This window comes from Lichenostomus cassidix, chromosome 1 (genome assembly GCF_008360975.1).
Source record: "Lichenostomus cassidix isolate B80296 chromosome 1, HeHo_3.0, whole genome shotgun sequence".
In the NCBI taxonomy this organism is placed as follows: Eukaryota; Metazoa; Chordata; class Aves; order Passeriformes; family Meliphagidae; genus Lichenostomus; species Lichenostomus cassidix.
The window spans coordinates 61655257-61678028 of NC_139479.1; the positions used below are offsets into that span (position 1 = coordinate 61655257).

Sequence of the window (22772 nt, forward strand, 5' to 3'; positions counted from 1 at the left end):
TTAAAAAGGGATGGGCTAAAAAATGAAGGAAAGGATCACAGAGATTAAACACTTGAAAGGTGGATGTTGACATTCATCAGAAAGAAGAAAAAAGGAAGAAAGATTGTTTATAATCTTAGCAACATAATTTTCAGTGGATAGGAATAGAATGAAAGGAATCTCAAAATGTCAGGTAGGAAGAGAAATGCCTTAAGTAGAACAAAATACTTGAGTTCCTAAACTCTCATTTACATTTTTTTTAACTTAAAAAAAAAAGTGTTTATTCAGTTAGTCTGCAAGCATGATTGAAATAACATCAATACTTGAAATTTCTGCCTGCTGTAGATGCAGGAAATAAGTTAAATGCCTTTCCCAAACACTGTGACAAGTTCTGGCTCTACTCATTCTTATACTAAGTCCCAGGATTAGAAATTCAAAATTTAATTTGAGTTGGCAGAAATTTGCCAGATGTTCCATGGCAAAATTTTTTTACTTAAAATACTTTTCAAGTACAGAACACGACTGTTATAAAAAACCTAAAATCAATTTTAAAATAACTTGGTATAGTAAGCACATATTAGAAATTATAGGAAAGAAGAAGCCTCATGAATTATTTTGGAAACTATTCCAAGCATAGGGTGTGAAATGGTCAGGGTAACAGATTTTGTAGAAAAACATCTGTAATTTGTGTAGTTCTAAAGCAATTACTTCCTATTTTTTATGTCTTTAGTTTAAGTTTTTGCCCAACACATGTTCTCTGGGCAGGATCAAGGTGGTCTAGTTCTGTGTCAGGATTACTGGTGTTGCTGCACTGGTTCTTGAAGATATATTTTACTTTCATGCCAAATTACTTGCAAATACTGCATCCTATGTTTACAACTCTTTCAGTTTTGGCCAAATGGAGGCCTCTGACTTTATACAAAGGATTTTAATCTCTGCTTGTCAGAGGCAACACAAAGCCCACAGTCACATTCCTATACTTTTTTTAATAAAGTGTAACATTATGAAGCTATTGAAGGAATTTGCCATAGTCATTTGTTAAGATTTATGTGAGTTCATATTGTTTTAAAAAACCCAAACCCCATGATACTAATTTGGTTTCCTTCACAAAACCAGAATGTAAGAAGTTAAGGGAGGGGAATGAGGATAAAAGTTTCATAAGAATTATTCAAGCTCGTGAGCTAATTAGTTTGGGTAAATACTGACATGAAAATGCTTGTCAGGGGAGAACTGCTGCCAAAAAGCAGAACTTGGGTTTGATTAATGTGAAGAACTATTACTTTCTAAGTGTGTAAGTCAGCAAATAACCTCTTTAAATTCTGCATGATAAGATCACTTAAATGATTATTTAGCATATCATTAGTACTGGTAAACAGCAATTACAAATACTTCAGCTGACTTTCCCTTACAACTGCTCTTTCCTTCCAACCCATATCCTGAAGTTTTATGAAACCAATTTGGTACTTTATGAACCATTTTATTACACTGTTCACCACATTTAGCAGTTGCTTTTTCAATGAGGCAATCAGCTAATACCTAGAAGGTAAGAAAGGAAAGGTCAAAACGTTCTGGATGGACAAAGGTCATGCTTCTCATGTGATAAATAAATTTTTTCTACTGCAGTCTTGGAGAAATGGAGTGATGCTCTCAAATGCAAAACGTAAATGATTCAATTTTGTTGAATCTCTGTTAATAATCTTCCTGGAAGTGGTAAGGTGTTTGTGTGGGAGGCATTGGTTTGACCCTGGCAGGAGAGGGGAGGCTGGAACCCATGTCTCATACCCTGAGCAAGTGCTCTTGTTGTAAGGGATTTTCATCCTTAGCTGTAAGGGAGTGAGTCCTCTGAAAGAAAGGTGCTCCATCTGTGGAAGTATTCAAGCCCATGGGGGAATGGGGCTTTGAGCCACTTGGTCTAGGCAAGGGTGTCCCTGCCTCTGGTGAGGGTTTTAGAACTAGATGATCTTTAAGGTCCTTTTCAACCCAAACCATTCTGTGGTTCTGTGATAATGTACTTAGCGTCAGAAAAAGTCACTACGCTGTGCAGCTGCAGTTCCCAATGAGATATCCACACAATAAATATTTTGCTCCCTCAGTGGAGGTGGTGGAGGAAGCTCCAGATAGTGCTGTGCAGCATACACAGTCCTGCACACCCCTTACTCAAGTCTCTGGATTTTGTCAAACTTCCTGAGCTGTTTTCTGTGGTGGTTGAGTTGGTATGAGGTACCTGTTGTTGTGGAAAGATCACAAAGGTCCTACTTCTGCTTACAAATATTACCTTCACTTTCTTTGTACTTCTTGAATTCCTTGGGTTCTGATACAGTTTTTATGGTTGATTTAAACAGTTTAAATGTGGGCTGTTGCTCGAAGTAATCCTACTGCTGTCCATTTAAGCCTCTCTGCTTCTTCCCGTGTGCTGTGTGTACATATGCACTCAGCAAATGAGGACAACTGTTTGGTTTAATCCTAACAAATACATGATTTGCAGTCATAGCTGTGCTAATGCTAAAGCAGGGAACGAGACAAAAAGTGCAGCTGTGTAACTTGGAGAAGGACCAAGGCACTTAAACTGATTTGAGCCAGTAGTGAAACTCTGCTAAAAGTATTGTGGCAGTGTTAGACTTCGAGGCTTTCAGATCTGTATTGTTTTGACTCTTGGCTGGGCATTAGCCTGGTGTTTGGCTGTGTGAGGTTTACAAGCCTCATCTAAGCTCAAGAGTGAGATCTGTGCTTCTGGTCTGCTACCCTGTAATTTATTTTCATGTAAATGGTTTGAAATAATAATATTTATAACATAATAAAAGAAAGCCATGTATGCCTAATTGATTTATCCACAAAGCAGGATAAAAATGAACAGTAATACTGACATAGTATGCATAGTCATGCTTTTCTGTATAAGATTAATGGGGGTGATAAAGGATGACAGCTTTGTAAGGCAAATATCCGATCCAGAATGCATTGAAAATGCTGTAAGTTTTCTTACTGACTTCAGGGTGTTGGATGCTTTGGGCCAGCTGTCTTCACTATTAATACTAGTTTTCATTGTCATGCTATTGCCCAAAGACTCAGACCAGCCAGTCTGGAGAGTTAGAAAACCACAGACAAATATGCTACAGGGGCCTCATGTCACCTGCAGTTGAAATATAAAAAATAGAGAGTCAGGTAGCAGGGAGATGGACTCAGGCTGAGATTGTAATTTGTGGGTCTAACCTCAGAAATGCATTTATTTGCAGCCTCTTATTTCCTTGGAAGTAGATGGTAAAACATGTTTTGTTTTTGCTGTGGCTCAGTCATTGGTTTCTATGGTCCGGAGCTTCTATAGAAAAATGCCCACTGAATGACAAGTAAGGAACCTGTTAGATACTTAAGAAAAAGTAATAGATCAGTCTACATAGCAGAACTCCTACTGGATTGAAGTATCTTAGTTGAGGTGCCTTGTACGAGCTTTTCTTAAACGAGACATTTATGTGTAAGGCTTCTGGCTGCTGTTCTGCTGTGCTATGTGGGCTCACTTTGGGTTTTGGTTTCTCCATGAGTTTGACATCAGTATATTTGTGGTGAAAGCAGTGGAGCTGCCAATAACATCCCACATTAACCAAAAGCATTTTCCTTACAGTGAGAGTAAAGATAGCAGAGTAAAAGTGCATTCAAATCAAAGTAACTCCCTTAAATTTGACCACTGTTTCTGTGTGATCTTCACCTATCTTCCTCTGAAATATCAGAAGTGTATATATAGATGCACAGAAAAGCTTAGTGTATATACCTAAGTCTGTGAAAATGGTCTGTTTCCTTACCAGAGGCAATGTAGTGAAATTTCAAGGTCACCTTGTGTTAAGTCTTCCTTTTCTTCTTTATATTTTCTGGGGCAGGCAGGTTTTCCTGATGAAAATGCACCATAAATTTATTAGAGTTATGACTTCTTAATCTCATGTGAAAGTATGTGAGAGGCAAGTTTAGGAGAAATGGCTGAGCTGCAGTTCAGGTTTGGTTTTTTTCTAGAGCAAATATGAGAAGCTGTAAAATTCAGCAGAACTTGGAATTGACATTATTGTCTATCTAATATGAGAACTTTACACTCTGGAATTTGAGAGCTAAAGGGAAACATTTTAAGAAGCTGATTAGGTTTTCCTTAAATTTAAGGGAGAAAAACTAAGATGAAAAGACTTTAGTTTTCTCACATTAGGATGTAGAGCATAGTGGTTGCCTCAGAAACATTGAACTTGGGTTTTGTTTTGTTTACAAATGACCAAGAGTTTCTCACAATAGAAATGCTGCAGAGCTTTAATAGAAAAGCAGATTGTTAGTGGAGGATTTCACATTTTCCATTTGTGTTTTCCAGCAGGATATTTATAATTTAATGAGATCAGGGAAAACATTTGTTTTGATCATTTAGTAGTTGAATGCACCTTGTTGCCTAAGTCAGTTTTACTATTTTGTTGATATGTGCTCTTCATGTATTGCCCAATCTCATTGCTTTATTGCTCCAGGGAGAGTCTCATAAGTTCTTTATTTGTACATGGTGCAGTTTTTAATTAAATGTCAATAGAAGTACAACATAAGGGTAAGTGATGAAGGAGCAAGTGTTTCACAAAGGAAGTAGAGAGCAGAGGCCATGGAATTTTCTTGTTTTTCGTACACACATCCACAAAGAAATGAAGGGCATCAATTCTTTTACAAACTTTCAAATCCTTTCTTTTGAAATGTTGTGATTTTAAAAGGAGACTTGGCTTCTTTATTATCTTTGTGGAGGCCCAAGGCCCACATGCCTGTGCCTTGGCTGGGCAAGCTTTTGCTTTTTAGTCCCCAGCTGAGTGTGTGCTTCTCAGCATGGCTTTTGCAGAGCCTCTCTGAGGTAGCTGGTTGCACTCATGGGTTTTGCACAAAGCCTCTAACCCAAGTTCTGGCTTCAGATTCCAGAATGGGCGGGCAGAGGGGCTGCAGATGGGATGCTGAGAATGGATCTTTCACTGCATCAATGTGTAGCACAACATTCCTGTGAGGAGGGGAGGTTTTGCATTGGTGCTATTCAAATGTGAAGGAGGGGGACAGATCTGGTTTGTGGTGTTTTGGAAAAAGCCCAACCAAACGTGATCTTTATCTTTTTATAGTTGACAATTTTAAAACTTGAAGAAAATAAATGTTGCTTTCCTAGATCCCTGTGAAGTCATCCAAATAGAAATGCACTGGGTTTTAAACAACCTGCTTGAGCAGGGAGGTTGGACAAGATGCCCCACTATGGTCCCTTCCAACCTTAACCATTCTGTGGTTCTCTAATATCCCACATGGTTTTGCTCTAAATATCTGAGGGGGAAATGTTGTGCCTTCCAATGTGTTTTTCCAGAGCCTGAGCTGGCCACCACTGATCAGTCTTCATTAAAGATTCTTGTGTGGCCATGAGAAAAGGCACTCAATATCACATCTTACATTACTTTCTGAAAAATACCACCGGCCTAGTGTGCAGAAATGTGAGCTCAAACTTCTTGCAGATGTTAATGTGGTCCAAGTGTGGTCTGCATTTACCACATCCACAGGCTCACTTAGATCTCAGATACATTGTTTAGGGTTTGTGCACCTTTTTATTGTTTTTGCCCTTCTTTGCTAGTTCAGCTAAATTTTTGGTCTTAGAAAAAAATTAAAGGAGATATATTGCATTGTTTTAAAGTTTCTTTAGTCTTCTTTTTAAGGATCCTAGAATAACTTCATGGATACTCCACATGTTTTAGTGTAAGATACTTCTGACTCCCATAATTTACTAAAGGGTACTCTTACATTTGATAAAACTAGTTAAAATTTTTCTCTGCTTCAGATCTATGCAAAGCTAATGCTGGCACAGTAATTCTGCTGGCATAGCAATTCTTGCATTGTTTCTCATATAGTTATACAAATTTACAGTTTGTAGTTGTGGAAGCCAACTAATGTTGTAGATCAGTGAAATTACACTTGAGAGGAGTGGTGGGAAGTGAAGGAATAACCAGGAAAAAGCTGAGGTGGTAAGGAGAGCAGCATTATTTCTTTCTTTTCTTTGTAGAAAGCACTGTGGTATCTTTTACCCCTTTTAACAAGGACATGTAGTGACAGGACAATGATTAATGGCTTTAAACTGAAAGATGTTGGGTTTATATTACACATTAGTAAGAAATTCTTTACTGTGAGGGTGGTAAGGCACTGGAACAGGTTGTCCAGAGAAGCTGTGGATACTCCATTTCTGGAAGTGTTCAAGACCAAGTTGGATGGGGCTTTGAGTAACCTGGTCTAGTGGAAAGTGTCCCTGCTCATGGCAGGGAGTTGGACTAGATGATCTTTTAAGTCCCTTCTAGCCCAACTCATTCCATGATCTGCCTCAGAATTAGCTGCAACACTTTAAGAGAAAACAGAGAGAAAAAACATTTAGTAATTGTTAAAATAATAGATTTATGGAATTACTAAAAAGTGAATATGAAACAAATATAACATTAAAAAAATGTAGGTACCAGTGCTTTCCAAGTTTTTGTTTCGGGTCTCTTTAGACAAGTTATTGAAAAGTTTGTGATGTTTTTAGTGATTTTTATGCTCTTCTGTATCACATTGACAAAATTCAATTATTTATTTTCAGTTTGGGAAGAATGTTTTATGGGTTTTTTTAAATGAACTCTAAATAATAGCCCAAGATCTTTTTTAACATTCTCCTGTTAATTTGATTTCCAGGGCAGTCTTCCTTATCTCTATTATACTGCATTTTGGCTGATTGTTAAATAACTGCTTGTAAGGCAGAAATGTTTAATTGGACATACCTTCCTAAATTCTGCCAACTGAGCACTCAGAAGCTCTGCATGTTTCTGCTTTGAAAGCCAAGCACAGCAGGGTGACTGCCAGGTCTTGTCTGCCTTGGGCTCATACCAAGGGATAGACCAACTGAGCTTGAGATATCCCATAATGATTGTCATAAAAGTATTGGTTTAAATTGAGATCAAAACTCTTCTCAAAGAGGGAATGGGTTCTTCTCAAAGGATGGGCTTCTTCCCAAAATGTTGTGACACTGATAGTTTTGTTACAAATTCAGGTTTTTCTTTCTTCTTTGTCATGTGTAGTTTTCTTAATATTGAAATGCCTTCAGGAAATCGTTGATAATTCCATTGCATAAAATGGTTTTCATGCTCATGTTGTCATGTTTTGCCATAAAACATGACTTACTGGTTTTGGAACTCCAATTTCTCTGTGCTATTTTTCTCTTTTAGATTATATGAAGTACACTGCAAGATATTTATAGTCCCTTTTTCTTTTAACTATCACAGGCAGTCTGCTCCTAATGGTTTCAAGATTTGTACCAGCCCCTACCTAGTAGTACTTTTTCTGGGAAATTGCTCTTTCTGTGCCTACAGCTCACTCACATCCTCTGCAGATTATGTTATATCCTTTTTTGTTCAATTCATAATTCATAATTCATTGACTCCTGAGTTACATTGGAAAAAGATAATGTCCTGCTCTTTCCAAAACTGCTGTCTGCGAAGTTTCCTGGCACACTTACCACTTTCAGGTTGATAAGAGAATTGTTAGTGGTACATTGTACTTAAATTTGTCCAGCTAATGAGAAATTGGAAGGAACACAAGACTTGAAACTGAATCACAGGCTTTAACCGAAAGTCTCAGAGGCACTTCATTGTCGTGTTTGCACTTGTACCTGTGAAAATATTTCCCAGAACCACTCTTAGTTGTTGTTCTGGGAACTGGGACTGTATAAGTCAAGTAGAAATGAAACTGATAAAAAATGTGATACTGTGACAATTTGATTGTTAGAATAGTAATTATATAAATAAATTCTTTTTACCAAGATAGCCATTTTGTGACCCAGAAGTTCCTCTGAAGAAAGTAAGTGCTTGATTGCTGTTTTGCTCCCTGGTGTAAGAATTTTTCACACAGAAAAATAACTATAGAACTGTCATTTCTAGTACTGTGTGGCGTTAGTTAACATAATGGTCCCTTAAACATCTCTACTACCTGTGCTGAAAATCTTTACACTCTGTAGTGTTCTTCCAGTTTGAAGTTGTTGCTATAATTCTCAACCTCAAGATTTTTTTCAGGACTGTCTGTTACTGGTTTCTATATTGTTATTTCCAGCAGTCAGATGGTTCACGTCATGTGTGTTTTGGTTTATTGTACACAATTTCCTGTGTGGAGAGTGGCAGGAAACTGGTATTGGTTTAGTTGTCCTTGAGACCTTTGCCTCTTGACTAAAAATCTTGCGATTTGTCCAAGAATTAGTCATACTGAGGCCTGGCTGCCCTGGGGGGCTAGATAATAAACTTGCTAATTACTTCAGATACAGATTGTTTCTGCAGCAGCACTGCCACTGCAGAACACAGAACCCTCTGGAAGATGCTCATTGCAATTGCTTCAGGGAGAAAACTATGTGGCAAACGAGCCTAAAATGATATTTTCATGGATAATGTTCAGCAAAAAATAGCAAGGGTTATTGTATTTTGTAGTGCTTTCTGTACTGCATGTGCAGTTGTATGAGTTAAGCAGAAAAACCACTGAAGTGCAAGAGCTGCAAACCTTGTAGTAGCAGCCTGCCCACGGTCATCCTGAGCAATTTAAACAGAACAGTTGTGTAAAAGTGTAGTTCTGCTTGTAGACTGTTTCTCAAAACTCCTTTCAAAGTGACTTTTTAAAAGTTAGTCTCACAGGCTTGGCAAACAGGAGCAGTCCTAATGACCAGGGTTTGTTTTTTCCCTTCAGTATTCAACAGGTGATTGGTGGCAGAGCTACAAAGCAATAACTGTGTTAGAAGTTTCCCTATTTGCCAAGGATTATCACTGGTCTGTGTAATATTTTTGAATGTAACCACTAGTTTTAGTCACTATGTTGACACAGAAGGTCTGTCATCTTTATGGGTAAGAACTGTGTTCACAGAATTCCTTCTGTACTGCTAGGAAGGCTATTTTGATGATGCTCTTGTACTGCTCTTGTGCAGTGAGGTGGGTAAGAGACCCTGTTAAACATAGAGAATTGGTTAATTGGTCTTCATTTGGTGAAGAGCAATTTCAGGAGTGGAGGGGCTGAAAACTGTGGTATTGATTATTCTGAAATAATATCCACTTGCTAACAAGATTTTCCAGGTCTCTCCAGAGACTGAGGAGGAAGAGTAGATTATTGCAAAGCTGTGAGGAGAATGGATTTGCAGCATCATTTAAAGCAACACAAGTGTAAGATGTGTATTCAGGCTGTGGTAGCCTGGCAAATCTCTGGAGAGATTTGAACTCCTTTATCACTAGATAAAAAATGAGATCCTCACAAAGCTGGATGACTCTATTAGTTGATCTTAAATGCTCAAGATGAGTAGGATTGGAATAGGACTTGTATTAAACATACATACACTGTAAGGAGTTAAAAGCAGATCTGTCAGTATTCTTATATGAATTAAACTATTAACACTGTAGTTAATGTTTTTCTTTATAAATTTTGTAAGAACAAGTCCCAGTAGGAACGTAATTTATATAACACAACTCGTGTGAAATTAAGATGTGATCCTTAATTTTGTCAGTTTTTTTCATGATCAATACTATTTCAATTTAGCCTGTGAAGTCTACTTTGTTTTAGCAGGTCTGAATTATTTCAGAATTCGGGTAACTAATTGTCACATGAAACTTCTGAAAACACAGTTCCAAGCAAAAGCCAACTTTCTGGGCATGCAATTCTCCCATGGGAAAGAGGGTTGGGAAATGGCTTGTGCTGATCAGTCCTTGCACTTCCATTCCAAAGCTGTCAGTTCCAAACTGGCTTTGTTTTGCCTTGCAAAATCACAGCCATCTTTTATCACATTATGAAGAAGAGTGTTTCTTAACATTATGTGTTGTATTGACTGATTCAATTATTTGAAAACAAGCAGAAGTAAAAAAGAAGCCCAAGGCAAAAAAAAAAATAAAATCCAAGGGACCTTGGCATTAAGGTATATAGATAGTTAAGTGCTAAGTACTGCATTAAAATTTAATGTGAACAGGTAACTAAAACCTGAAAATATATTAGGAAACTATTGCCAAGAATAAAAACATAAAGCACATAGAAAACAAAGAAAAAAGCAGGTTTTTTATTAGTGAACTACTGCTAGCACTGTTTAGAGTAAAGCTGCTGAGGGCTTTCCTATGTGGTCAGTGGAGCACACCCAAACCGCAGGGTAGCTCTTCTCCGTATTTAAGGATTTAGATCTTTTGTTTAATCTTTTCATGGAAACCAAAGTCCAATTAAACATGTAGTTGGGTTAGAGCAAATACAAAGATTGGGAAGCTGGGAAGCACCTGTGTATCCTGGAGTTTCACTGTAGCCAAATAAAGAGTAGCAAATTAGAAATTCTGCCTGTTTTGTCCATAAAAGGAGCTTTCAGATGGGGAATAAAATTGCTGCAGATGCTTGTGATAGAGGCATTGCTTCAGGGAAGCATCCTGCAAAGCTTCTCTTAACAAAGCCCCACTTAATTCACAGAGTTTATCCTTGGAGAGTTAGTTAGCCCTGGGTATTGTGAGAGGGAACTGAGTCAAATTTCAGTCTTAGTCTTCATTCTGATGCCAGGGGCCTTTTGACCCTGAGAAATTTTAAGTCTTCATTGCTTTCTTGCTTTTTGCACTAATGAAATGGGGCTTCTGTAGCCATCACAGGGAAGTCTCAAACAAAAAGCAGCATTTTGCTTAATTAGTGAAAATAATTCTGTGGCTGCATCTAGTAACATTAATCACTTACTGAGCATTAAATTAAAGTAAAAACTTCAAATCTCCTGTCATGTTAAAGGAATGCGTTGGAGGTGACCTATTCACCTTAAGTGCTGCTTGAAAGCTTTAAAAAGCAATATAAAATTTGTAAAAAGATAGCATGAATAACATCACTTTAGAAACAAATTCCTGATAAACATTCCTGTTCGATTAAGCTGGACCTGGGGGTTAAAGTTCTTTTGTGACTATTACTTAGAGGACTGGTAATTGCCTGGTTAATGATGTTATGTTTCTCTCATTTGAGTGTTGAATATCAAACAGTGGGACTGAAGCCGAAGTTTGCCCTGATAAGCTTGAAAACGCCCTGCAAGCTGCAGAATGCACTTTGAATCCACTAAATAGAAGGTTTTTTCATGTTTAAGTATAAAGAAAAGAGACAGGGCTGTAATTAAACCCATCAGTTCTGCAGCGTGGGGGGTAGTTGCACTTGAGAAACCCTGCCTGTGTGTTTTTACATTGTGGCACAGAGGTTATTTTGTGAAGGACCAGTCTTGTCAGTGCAGCACTACTTCTCCAGCCATGCATTTGAAAAGGTATCAGTGAGAGTGTAGGGGTCCCTGGGGAAAGAGCACAGAGAGCTGCACCTAAAGTCTGAGGAAGGTGGAAATGGTGATCAGCAAAACACCCACTGTCAACGTCACCAGGCCTGAAAGCTAAATAACCTCTTTCTGCTCGTGCAGCCGCAGGGCTGACAGGTTTGTGCAACCAGCACAGGTGACACAGCTGTGGTTTGCCCAGGGGCACACACTGAATGAGCTCTCTCACATCCTGCCATTGCCTGGGTTGCAGCACCCTGTTTGTCTTGCCACATTTTTAACCACAGCCTCAATTAATGTCTGTGGGAACCAAAAGAAATGCATTGGACTCACTGCATCGTGCTGTTTGGTCTCCATGGGTAGATGTTTCTACATAAAAAATACCTTCTTGCTTGACTGTAGCTCATAAAGCAGCAGTCAGTTTTGTATAGTCCTGTTGGACAAAATTCCACTTGCCAGTCGGGTTATGGAATAGGTTGTTGTCAGTAAATGCACCATATCTTGTACTTTGTTTTCTCCTCTTTTGTGCTCTGCTCCCAGCTTTTGTGGTGTGGCTGCCCTGTCCTTACTGCGTGTTCTGACTCTGTGATTCTCTGCGGGGTAGACTAAAATCTGGATTTGCTTTCTCTGTTAACTTTCTGATGGCTTAGTGCCTCAAATTGACTTATGTGAAGGTTGGCTGATTGTTGAGGCTGGCAAGTGGAAGAGGAGTGGAAATGATGCAAAAACAGGCAGATCCCTTTCATGTGTAGCAAACTGCTGTGTCCCCATACCTTATCTAATGAAATCACACTCACTGTGAGCAAAATTGGAGCAGGGGTGAGCAAGGACCTGGAACTGCTGGTCTCAAGTGCTAACTCAGGAATTGTAACTTTTGCTTCTGTTTCTAGACCTCTCATTTGCTTTTATCAACCCAACCTCTTTCATCCTTCGTTAAAAGCAATACTTCTCCAGTAATAAGTCACTAAAATGTGAATTTAATGAAGCAGGGTTCATTCTTAGTAAAGATATCTCAACAATGGTTGCTCTGGGAAAGAAATTTGGATTCTTCAGAGCAAAGTGAAGTGCTGGTGGGAATAATAGAAAAGGAAGAGGCCAAGTGGCCAGAAGAATGAGAAATAGAGAAGGTAAAGTGTCTGTGTTTCCAGCAAGGGCAGCACTGAAAGAAACAAGTGAGAAGGGTGTGCACTCCTAAATGGAGGGAAAAATGATGCAAACCAGCCCAAGAGCTGAACTGGTTGAGAAATGATGGAGAAATAACTTTGTGGTTATGAATCAGAAACTGATGGTTTTTCTGCTATGCATGAAACAGCTCCAGTATTGCCAAAATCATAATTTAAAAATTGTGCTGTGTGAAAAATTGTAAATCTCATCACTCTCATCTTGTTACTCTGAATTATTTGATGCACTTAAAAAAAAGTGTTCTTTTTTTAGAAATGTCTAAATCATGAATGTTTTAATGCTAGTTTTAATTCTAGTAAATCTAGTCTAGTTTTACTAGGCCATTTTTTATTGCCTTAGCCAGGTGATGTTGCATGCTTTCCATACATGCTGTGCTCTTGGTCGTAGCTGCAGATTTGTCATCTGTGCCATTGCATTTTAATGTTGAAAATGTGCATTTAGAGGATCAAACAGACCATGGCCCATCAGACAGTTCATTGTGTACAAAGCAATGAGCTGACAGATCTTACTGTAGTCTTTTGGGGAGATCACTTGGGGAAAATGGTGCATGTTTGGTTTTGTCCACTTCATCCTGAGTCTTATGGACATTGCTTCCCCTGCCTCCCACCTTCAAGACAGCTATTAGTATTTGCTAATAAAATGTTCTTCTGTGGCTTCAAGAGCTCTGATACTGCACTGTTGAGAGGCAACATTGTGCTCAAGGATGAGTCTCCTGTTTAAAGAATTTAAAACAAACAGAAGCCATTAACCCTGTGCTTTCAAATTTATTTATAAATATGGTGCCAAAATATTTTCCCATGCAGTCTTGCTGTCTCAGCATAATTCTACTGTGTGTGTGTCACACAAGCTGGCTGTGATTTTGTTTCTGCAAGACTGCTGTTTATTACTAAAGTCAGCAGAAGGGCTGATGTGTTTTCAGCCAGAACCTTCTTCATTCCACTTACATTCTCTCTGCACCACCACCTACCTCGAGCTCTTAGTTTCAGATGTATTCCAGAGGACTTGTTTAAAGTACTGATAGTTAGCCTCAAATCAAAACAGGGTTTGCTTTGGGCTATGAGGGCAGAGAATTAATGTATCCAGAGTCACCCTAACTCTTTCCAGAGGTGGCTCTGGAACGTGATATTGCAGAGACTAAATAGTCCTCAGTGCAGTTAAGTGACTGTGGTTTATATATTATCAAATGTAAAATATTGGGTAGATGTTATAGCAGAAATGGATTGACAGTGGGTACAGCAGTAACTTTAAGTCATCAATAGGTTGAGGTTTCATCCAGCTGGTTTTTGGTGGGATTTTTTGGTTGTTGGTTGATAGGTTTGGTTTTGGGGTTTTTTGGGTTTGGGAGGGTTTTTTGGAAGAAGGTTTGGGATTTTTGTTTGTATTGGCTTGTGTTTTTTGAAATGTGACCTTTTATGTGTTTTCTTGTATAGATTACTCTTCTTTTCAGAAATTACTTCAGTAGGAATTAGTAAGGGACTTTCAAATACAACTAATACAACTATGTCTCAAATCTACAGTTTGCTGTTGAAACAGGAAGAAAGTGTTTGATGTATTTAATAGCTCACAGTTAAATGGTTTAAATTTATCTTCCAATGTATGAGTGTTCTGAAGTACTTCAAAGCTTTAATCTTCTGTTGAGGATCACATTTGGAGTTTTGTTTTAGAGAGGACGGAACAAAATTCATTCAGAGTGGTTGTCTATTCTTAGTGTAATGTTGGATTCCTGTAATATTTCTAGGGGTCTCCTCTGTTTGATCTTATCAAGCTGTCAAAAGAACGAGAAGGGCAAACTGATCAGCCTGAGCCCCCTTCGAGTCTCAATGTGCCTCTCCAGCATAACCACACTGCTGCAGACCTGTAAGTAAATGCCTGGGGTCTAGGAAAATGTGAAGTTGATATCACCCTTAATATCCAAACCCACCTGTATTCTGTTTTCCTGCTTGTTAGGCTTGGTACTTAAGTTTTGTTAAACCATTTTATTTGCAGGTATTTATTATGCAAAAAAAAAAAAAATTATTAAAATGCTGAAATATTTTTCCCCCCAACCCTATCAAACTTGTAATTGCAAACTGTTGCATTACTTCCCTAGGAATAAATAAGTTCCTATATCAGGTATTGGGGATAACAGGTCACAATAGCAATTTCTTCTAATGGGGAAGAGGGAAGAGTTCCTGCAAGTTTTATTCATATAGAATTGTTCCTTTATCCTGTGATGTTAAGTGCTCAATATATGTTGAATCTCCAGCTATCTTTCTCCTGTGAAATCTCCTAAGAAGAAAGCATCTGGACCTCCTCCAAATGCTACTTCCACTCCAGATGGTCAACCTACTGTGAACCCCCAAGCACAGAAACCACAGAAATCTACCTCCCTCTCTCTGTTCTACAAAAAAGGTTTGTTCCTTCTGTATGTGCTGACATTGCAAAGTTATCTCTTGTTCTTCATCCTTTTTGGGTTTTGGTGTCAGCATTTCTGAAAAGTTTGTTGCAGAATCTGTAGTGAACACCATGCAAACCTCTGGAAGAATGGGCAGAAGGGTGCCATCAGGGTGGTTACTGTGTGTTCACTCTGCACACTGCAAGGTCCAGCTGGAAACTGACCTGTCCTGGCTTTAGGAGTCACCATGTGGGCTCAGATGGAGAGTTCTTCTCAGATGGAGAGCATCCTTTTCCCAGCAGTGACCATAAATAGATGTCATGGGAAGCTGAATAACTGGGTGAACATAGATAGTGCTTCCCCTGGATGCTTTTCCAGGCTTGAACTTTGTCCAGCTTGGTGGCTTTCTGACCTTGTTGTGCTGTGTCTGCTTAGTAACTCTCAGCAGATTCATGTTCCAGGTGCTTGTTCAGACTCTTTGAATTGTCATGGACACACACTTGAGGCATTCTTTGGTGTGCCCTTCCATGTGTCCACTATCTCTTGTGTGAAAATCTTCTCCATTTATTTTAAACCTGCCTTCTACTACCTTCACTTGATGTCTGGTGGTTTTTGTAGTTAGAGACAGTGAATGATGCATTGCTGTCGTTCCTCCATTGCATTCCTTTTATTTTGAATACTCTTGTTCTTACAATGTCAGTTTGTTTTCCTTTGTTTCTGAAGTGTATCTACTGGCCTATCGTCGACTCCATACCCTGTTCCTTCACCTTCTCTCTGAACATCCTGAACTGGAGCCCTTGATCTGGACCCTCTTCCAGCACACACTGCAAAATGAGTATGAGCTAATGAGAGACAGGCACCTGGACCAGGTAACAGCAACAAAAAAGTTTCAAAAAGTTTAAAAAGACTGTCCTGAACAAAATGTTCCCTATACATACTTTAGCCATTAGAAATTGTACTCTGAGTTTTCAATTATCTATTGACCACTGAAAGGAGGATTTAATTTAACTGAACTCTGTCATCTCAGTTTTTTAAGCACTGGCAATTACTTAGTGTGACACCTTCAAATACCATTTTCAGCTATTTTCAAAGTAATGAAGACAGACCACAGTTTCTAATAATTAACATAAAATATAGTGATTTTCATTGAGAAGACAACATGTGTGGCTTATAAATGTTTTGTTATTCTACCCTAAAATTGAAGCATGTGGTATGAGTTTGAGAAAATACATTCAGCTCAAGTTAGTTGTTTGTCACATAGAAATTGAAGTTGCAATAGTTGACTTATGTTCTGGAAGTTCTTATGAAGTTGAATTGCCTGCTAGTTTCTAGAGCACAATCAGTAATAGAAAGCTTATTTCTTAACTTAAAATGAAGAAGCTGAATTAATTTTCTGCATTTTCAGTTGTCTTGTCTTTTTTTTTTTAATAGATCATGATGTGTTCCATGTATGGCATATGCAAAGTAAAGAATGTAGATCTTCGATTTAAAATAATAGTTTCTGCATACAAGGAGCTTTGCAACACAAATCAAGAGGTATGGAAGTTCTTAAATGTTATTCCTGCACAAAAATCTTATAAACTAATTATTTTCCTCTGAAATCAAAATAAAACAAACTACTTGTACATACAAAAGAAACCTTCTGCTTCACTGCATCTCCATTTTGTTGAGGCATAAACTGACTCTAATACTAAATATCTCTTAAACATCTTGCATAAATAGTTTGGTAACTCCTCAGAAAACAAATTTCATTCCATGTTTTGAAAGATACTAAATAGTGGTTTATGATTCTGTTTGGCATCTAGATGAAAAATTTGTGTCTAGAGCTAGTAGGATTTTCAAAAGTAACACAATTTCCATTAAGAGTTGTCCAGCTTCCATGGAGCGTTAAAGTAAGAGAAGCAAATTTCTTTCTACAGAAGCTTTTAACAGAAATACAGTTTGATACCAAATACAGATGTATGGCTATATATCAAACAGCTGTGTATGTATTAAAATTACAAGCTTAATGCTAACATGAAGAAGTTCCTTTCTTCACAGGAGCTTTAATGTACTGAAATTTTTGCACAGCACAGTAATGAAATCAATAGAAAAATCCTCACCAGTTAATGGAACTGTAGCATCCTTTCAGTAGCAGAATTTCTCATAGTATATTTGTGGATCTTGGCTAAACTCCCCACTTTTGTCTCCAAGCCTATAGAGCTGTTTTATCCCCATCAGGTCACTAATGAGTTTTTTAGCCTTCCAAGGCATGCCCAGTAGTCTAGACTTTTTGACACGTGTGTGTGAAAGCAAATTGTTCTTTAATTTGGAAAATGTTAGAACTGTGTTCCCACCAAGGGGCTGTGCCAGTTAATGAAGAAGGTGCTTGTAGTGGTGTTCATACATGTTTGGAAAAATCCTCAGCAGTTTAGAGAAGTTACAATGGCTTGCATACACTCCACATGTCATCCTGGCTCTTAATCTAACACAGACTTTGAGTGACTTTATGAGTTTGTCAAATGTATAATTTTCATTCCTTGTTTTTTAAAATCTGTGTATGATTTTCTCACCCTGTGTAGACTTTCAAACGTGTTCTTATCCGGGAAGAACAATATGACTCCATCATCGTCTTTTACAACTTAGTGTTTATGCAGAAGCTGAAAACAAACATTTTGCAGTATGCTTCCAGCAGGGTAAGCCTTTAGCTCTGTTCATTATTCAATAGACTAGAAAAATAGAGGCAATAAAACCTTATGATTATTTTATTGTTTTTATAGCCTCCCACCCTGTCACCTATCCCACCCGTTCCTCGTAGTCCTTACCAGTTTTCCAGCTCTCCTCGGCGTGTCCCTGCTGGCAATAACATCTACATCTCACCTCTGAAGAGCCCATACAAGTTCTCTGATGGGTTTCAGTCACCCACAAAAATGACTCCAAGGTCTAGGTATGTTGTTGACAAGCATTTCTTTGATTAAATTGAAGGTATTTGGGGGATTTTAGTGGAAGGAAATTGGAAAACTGCACAGTCTAGTTTGTCAGTAGTCTGTGGCTGTCATAGAATTTCTGGTTAATAGTTTTTTTCCTGTGTTTGGAATCTTTCTTCATCATTCAGTGCTTTTCTGTTTTGCTCAAGGAGTTTTTTGTTGGTTTCTTTCTCCTATTTTTTTTTTACCCCTTCAAAAGGAGTTTCTAGACCTGGTTGCTTAAATATTGTTGGCTTTGACCAACTGCATCACACTCCAGAAAAACATAGATGAGCTTTGTAAGCTTGTTTAAAGGGAAAATACTTTTTTGCAGCAAAAATGTTTGTTTAGCTGGCTGAACAGAACATTTCAAACTGTTGGTCAACTAGTTCTTAGCAGATGAGGATGACAGCAAACATACCAGTTTCCAGCAGCTTTTCAGACTAGGATCAAGTGAGTCCCACTGTGCACAAAAGTTTAAATGTTACTGTGTATTTTAGGTTGAAGTCCTGCATGATCTTGATTAGCAAGCACCTAAAGGTAAAGATGAGAGGATCATTGTCTGGGTACCCAGCACTGAAGGGTCTTCCTGCTAGTAAGGGACAGACTATGGGGGCCTCTGATCCTTTCAAGCCACAATTTCATTTCTATCTGTGCAATTCAGTTCATTTGGTGATTCAGCATTCACTGGCTCCAAAAGAAATGTCTCAACACAGTAAAGCACAGTATGGATTTGCAGTGTTAATGCAGAGAGAGAGAGAGAGACCTTGTTAATGCCTTGTGCTAAGCTGTGCATCCAGATTAGTGGATGCTTCTGTCATTGTTAAATGTATCTTAAACTTCTCTTCTTCATTTGGCAGAATTTTGGTGTCAATTGGAGAATCATTTGGGGGGGTAAGTTTTAACATTTTTAATATCTGTTCTTAAATGCATATAACTTTGGGAGGGAGAGCCTGCTCACATCTCTAGAGCCAGCCAGTGAGCATGTCTGATTTAATATAGTAATTACAGGGAAGTTCTGTTAACTCCTTTCAAATATCCAGACTTCACTTTTAAAATGTGTTGCATTTTATTGTAGTTGCTTTGGCACAAGATAAGAGTTCTTAAAACTCCAGAGTTTTATAACTCCTAATTTTTGGGGGATTATCTGGAAAGTTGGAGTGGTTTCAGGATTTACTGGTAATTCTTTCCCTATTTTCTTGTCACTTCAGACTTCTGAAAAGTTTCAGAAGATAAACCAGATGATGTGCAACAGTGAGGACCAGCGGAAGCGCAGTGCAGAAGTAGGTGCTGCTGCCCCGAAGCCACTGAAGAGGCTGCGCTTCGATATAGAGGGGCAAGACGAGGCAGATGGAAGGTGAGAGATTGTCCTGGGATTTTCAGAAATCTTGTTTATCAGGGCCTTCAGCCTAACTTCTTCCCCATCTCCTGTCTTGTGTTAATTCATGAACTTTAGCAGCTGTATCAAATGAGAGATGGTAGCATGAAGCTCCTCAGTTACATTCTTTGATGTCAGAAGCAACTCCTCTTGATTTAAAGTTTAGATTATGAGGGTAAAAGTTATTTTTATTAACTTAATCTTATGCTTTCTGTCTGCAGCAAACACCTACCCCAGGAGTCCAAGTTCCAACAAAAGCTTGCAGAAATGAGTGAGTATTACTTTTCCCATCTGCACAGCACTGAGTGCCTCAGATAAAACAGTTTGGGCCACTCACATGAAAACATTGCTCAACACCAATGTGATTTGGGTAACTTGCTTAGCTTTTGTACTTGTTGCATTTTATCTTGAAAATGCAGGTTACAAAATGGAAATTTATGTACACAGGAAAACCATATGTAGTTTTATTGTTGCTTTCTTTTATACTGAAATGTCTGAGACAGTTTTTTCTTCTACTGTGGGTTAGCATTTCTTTCAGGTCTTATGGGATCACTTTTCTGTTTTAAAATGAAACCCAAGTCTAGCTCATGAAAAGCAAAATGGCTCCACCCCCACATCTGAGTTGTATTTTCCACTCATGAGAAGGAGCACACTTGGCCTAGCCAGGCATTCTCACTCTCTGGTGGAATCTGAGCTCTGCAGCTGAGCAGATTTGCCCATTAAAAACTTCCCTTGCCCATCAAGACAGGTATGCATGTGAATCTAGTTACCTCTCCTTTATTTTGAGGTAGGGAAGATGTTTCAGTGTTCACTTACAGGAGAGGTTAAGAAGGAGAGTTCTGTCTCGTGTCCAGTGGTGTTAGTGTGTGCCACTGAGGAGAAAAGGAATTTCCTGGGCAGGCTGTCTCTGGGATGTGGGCACTGCTCAGCCCACAGCATTTGCCTGGCTACAAGGTGAAATTCCTGATGTGATATCTGCCTTCCTGGAGGATGGAAACAAACACAGCAAAGGTACAGAGACAATGAGAACTGCAGAGAACAGGTGGAAGGAATTTTATAAGATGTGCAAGACTGAGCAAGAATTGCTGGAACAATGCAAACTAGGTGTTTATCCTATAATGAGGGATTTGGTTTGTTTGCAATAGAATAATGTACTTCTACTCCTTGTGTCATTACAAATTTTTTCCAATAATCAGTCCAAAGTAATTATGAACAAAATATCTCATTGTTTTTGTTTGTTGGGGTTTTTTGTAGCATCTACTCGTACAAGAATGCAAAAGCAGAAGCTGAATGATGGAAATGATACCTCAGCCAGTGAAGAAAAGTGAGATTCTTCTCAGGACCAGGGGCTGCACCGCCAGCCCTCTTAAGATTGTTTTTGTTTTACAGCCTTCATTAATAGAGTTGCTTTTTTTAGTTGCTTTTTATTCCAAACTGCTAGTTGAAAGCATTTGTACTTTTAAAATTGTTAAATGTTTTCCAAGATACTTTGCCTTATGATGTAGCATATATACAATGTAAGCCACTGAATTTAATTTATATATTTTTTGAGGATTTTTAAAAAGTCTTGGAAAGAATCTTAATTTCCTGTTGCAGCATTACTGATTTAAGCCAGTTCAGTCTTGGATTGAATTTATGTCTAAAGATGAAAGTTAGCTAGAATGATTTGAAATGCACTAATTTTGTTTCTTAGATTTGATTTTTAGATTTTCATTACTTGCAAATTTTGAAAATGGTGGGCCATTTACTGCAAAGATTTCTGTCTCTGTTCATAATTGGCACATCAAATTCCCATTAAATTAAACTGGATAGCAGTCAGGGGGCCTTGCAGAGTTGGCGCCTCACCTCAGGAATACAACCTGAATTCCAAATGAACTCCTTTCATAGCCTTACTACTGAAACCAGCACTTAGCATTTTGTAGTTTTGCTTCCCCAGTGTAATTTCAGAGACTGTTCATCAGTTGGAATTTCATGCAATATGAAACCCACAGAGATTCATCCCAGAATCCCACACAGAATCTTCCCAGAAGGTGAAGCTTCTTTGCATATGCAGAGTAATTGACGTGCCCTTTCTTATCTTGGGAAATCTCAAGTATGAAAGAAAAATGAAACAAAACGACAAAGCTAAACCATACCTGCTACACAGATTTCAAAATTCTAATGACGTAGAATTTTCTTGATTTCTTCGAATTTTCCCCTATCTGTAGCCAAGCCAAACAGCTTGAGAAATAGCTGGAAGCTGAGTGTCTCCAGTCGGATTCCAGGTAAGAGTAGCCTGGTCTCTAATAGCACAGGGAATTTCCCGTTGGCCTTACTGCAGCATCTGCAAAAACCTGAACGTGGTGGGTGAACCATGTTGGGAAAATCAATCTGCCTTACTTTACTGCAAAGGCAGTTAGCTGGGCAACTTGTGAATGGTTGCAACTAGCAAAAAAACCCAGAGAAAAACATCCAATGCTTTTTTTCATCTTTTGTATTTGGAAGTTACTGATTCAGATACTGGAATTTCTCTCGCAACAACAAAGTGTTGTAAAATAGCCAATTAACAAAAGCACATGTTTTACTTCCAGTTGATTAAAATAAAAGCAAATAAATTGTCTTACTGTAAAACTACCCATTTTTGTGACATTTAGCTTTTGCAGCTATTAAATTAAGAACAGGTACAGTAGAAAAGCATGTTATTCATGACACAAACACTTTAAACCAACATCTTCTTCCAGGCAGCTTATTCACAGATTTTGTAGCTGATCTTAGAGTACTTATAATAGGAAGTTTTAATGATCCATTCTTGGGTTTATTCAAAGATAACTCTAGAGCCACTAAAAATTCTATGAGCAGCAAACTAAACTCAATATGGCTTCAACTTTCTTATGGAAAAAGGTACAGAAGTTTCAAGAGTACCTTATGCTTATTTTCTCTCTTTTTTTTTCCAATTTTACAGACAGGATATATGTTAACATTGGAGTACACTGACTGTATGCTCTGTTACAGCAGTCAAGGCTCTTCCTTTGGCTAGAGGGATGATACAGAGTCCAGTATCTGAACAAATTCATTATTTCTTTACTGTGACAATGTATTTTTTTGGTTAAAACAGACTGAAGGCTTTACATGAAATGTACAATACTATTTTATACAACTAATCAGTTTCTTTCCTTTCAAGATAAATAAAATAGCTTTTAAAGGATTTAGAGTCAGTAATTTTCTTACATTAGATAGGTGATTCCATATGGTACCTATGCAAATAAATCTGTATTGAAACCAATGGCTTTTTATCAGATATGGAAATCTTACTGTGTTTGACAGCACTTATCTTAGAGCAAGACCTTGCTGTACTAAAAATGGCCTGGAATATTGAAACTGTTCCAAGAAAAAGGAAAATTAGGAATCACAGCAGAAGCTGGACACAACATGTGATGGCTATTTTAGGTGCCTAACAAGCAGCATCCATTTCTGTCCATTGGTGCTTAAGGGAATTTTATCTATTGGCTTGGCTGTGTAGCCATCTGAAGGTGGATAAGCTGACTCCCAGCCTCTTCATTTGATGTTTTACACCTTAATCTCTTTGTGCTGTCCACTGTTTCCAAATACTGTTTGTTCTTTTATGTCAGAGGGACTTATTTTTCCTCCCTGCCTTTTGACTTG

The 22772-nt window shown here is 38.2% G+C and overlaps 1 protein-coding gene across 1 annotated transcript in view; it reads left to right on the forward strand.

Annotated features, from left to right (window-relative positions):
• RB1 (RB transcriptional corepressor 1) overlaps positions 1–22314 on the forward strand; it is a 71171-nt gene extending 48857 nt beyond the window's left edge. Inside the window, exons 18-27 of the mRNA XM_085059902.1 lie at positions 14172–14290; positions 14679–14824; positions 15531–15676; positions 16239–16343; positions 17369–17482; positions 17567–17733; positions 18613–18646; positions 18964–19109; positions 19352–19401; positions 20385–22314. Of these exons, the coding sequence (XP_084916028.1) occupies positions 14172–14290; positions 14679–14824; positions 15531–15676; positions 16239–16343; positions 17369–17482; positions 17567–17733; positions 18613–18646; positions 18964–19109; positions 19352–19401; positions 20385–20458 (1101 nt within the window). The 3' untranslated portion in view covers positions 20459–22314. The remainder of the gene's footprint in view (positions 1–14171; positions 14291–14678; positions 14825–15530; positions 15677–16238; positions 16344–17368; positions 17483–17566; positions 17734–18612; positions 18647–18963; positions 19110–19351; positions 19402–20384) is intronic.
• The last annotated feature ends 458 nt before the right edge of the window (positions 22315–22772 follow it).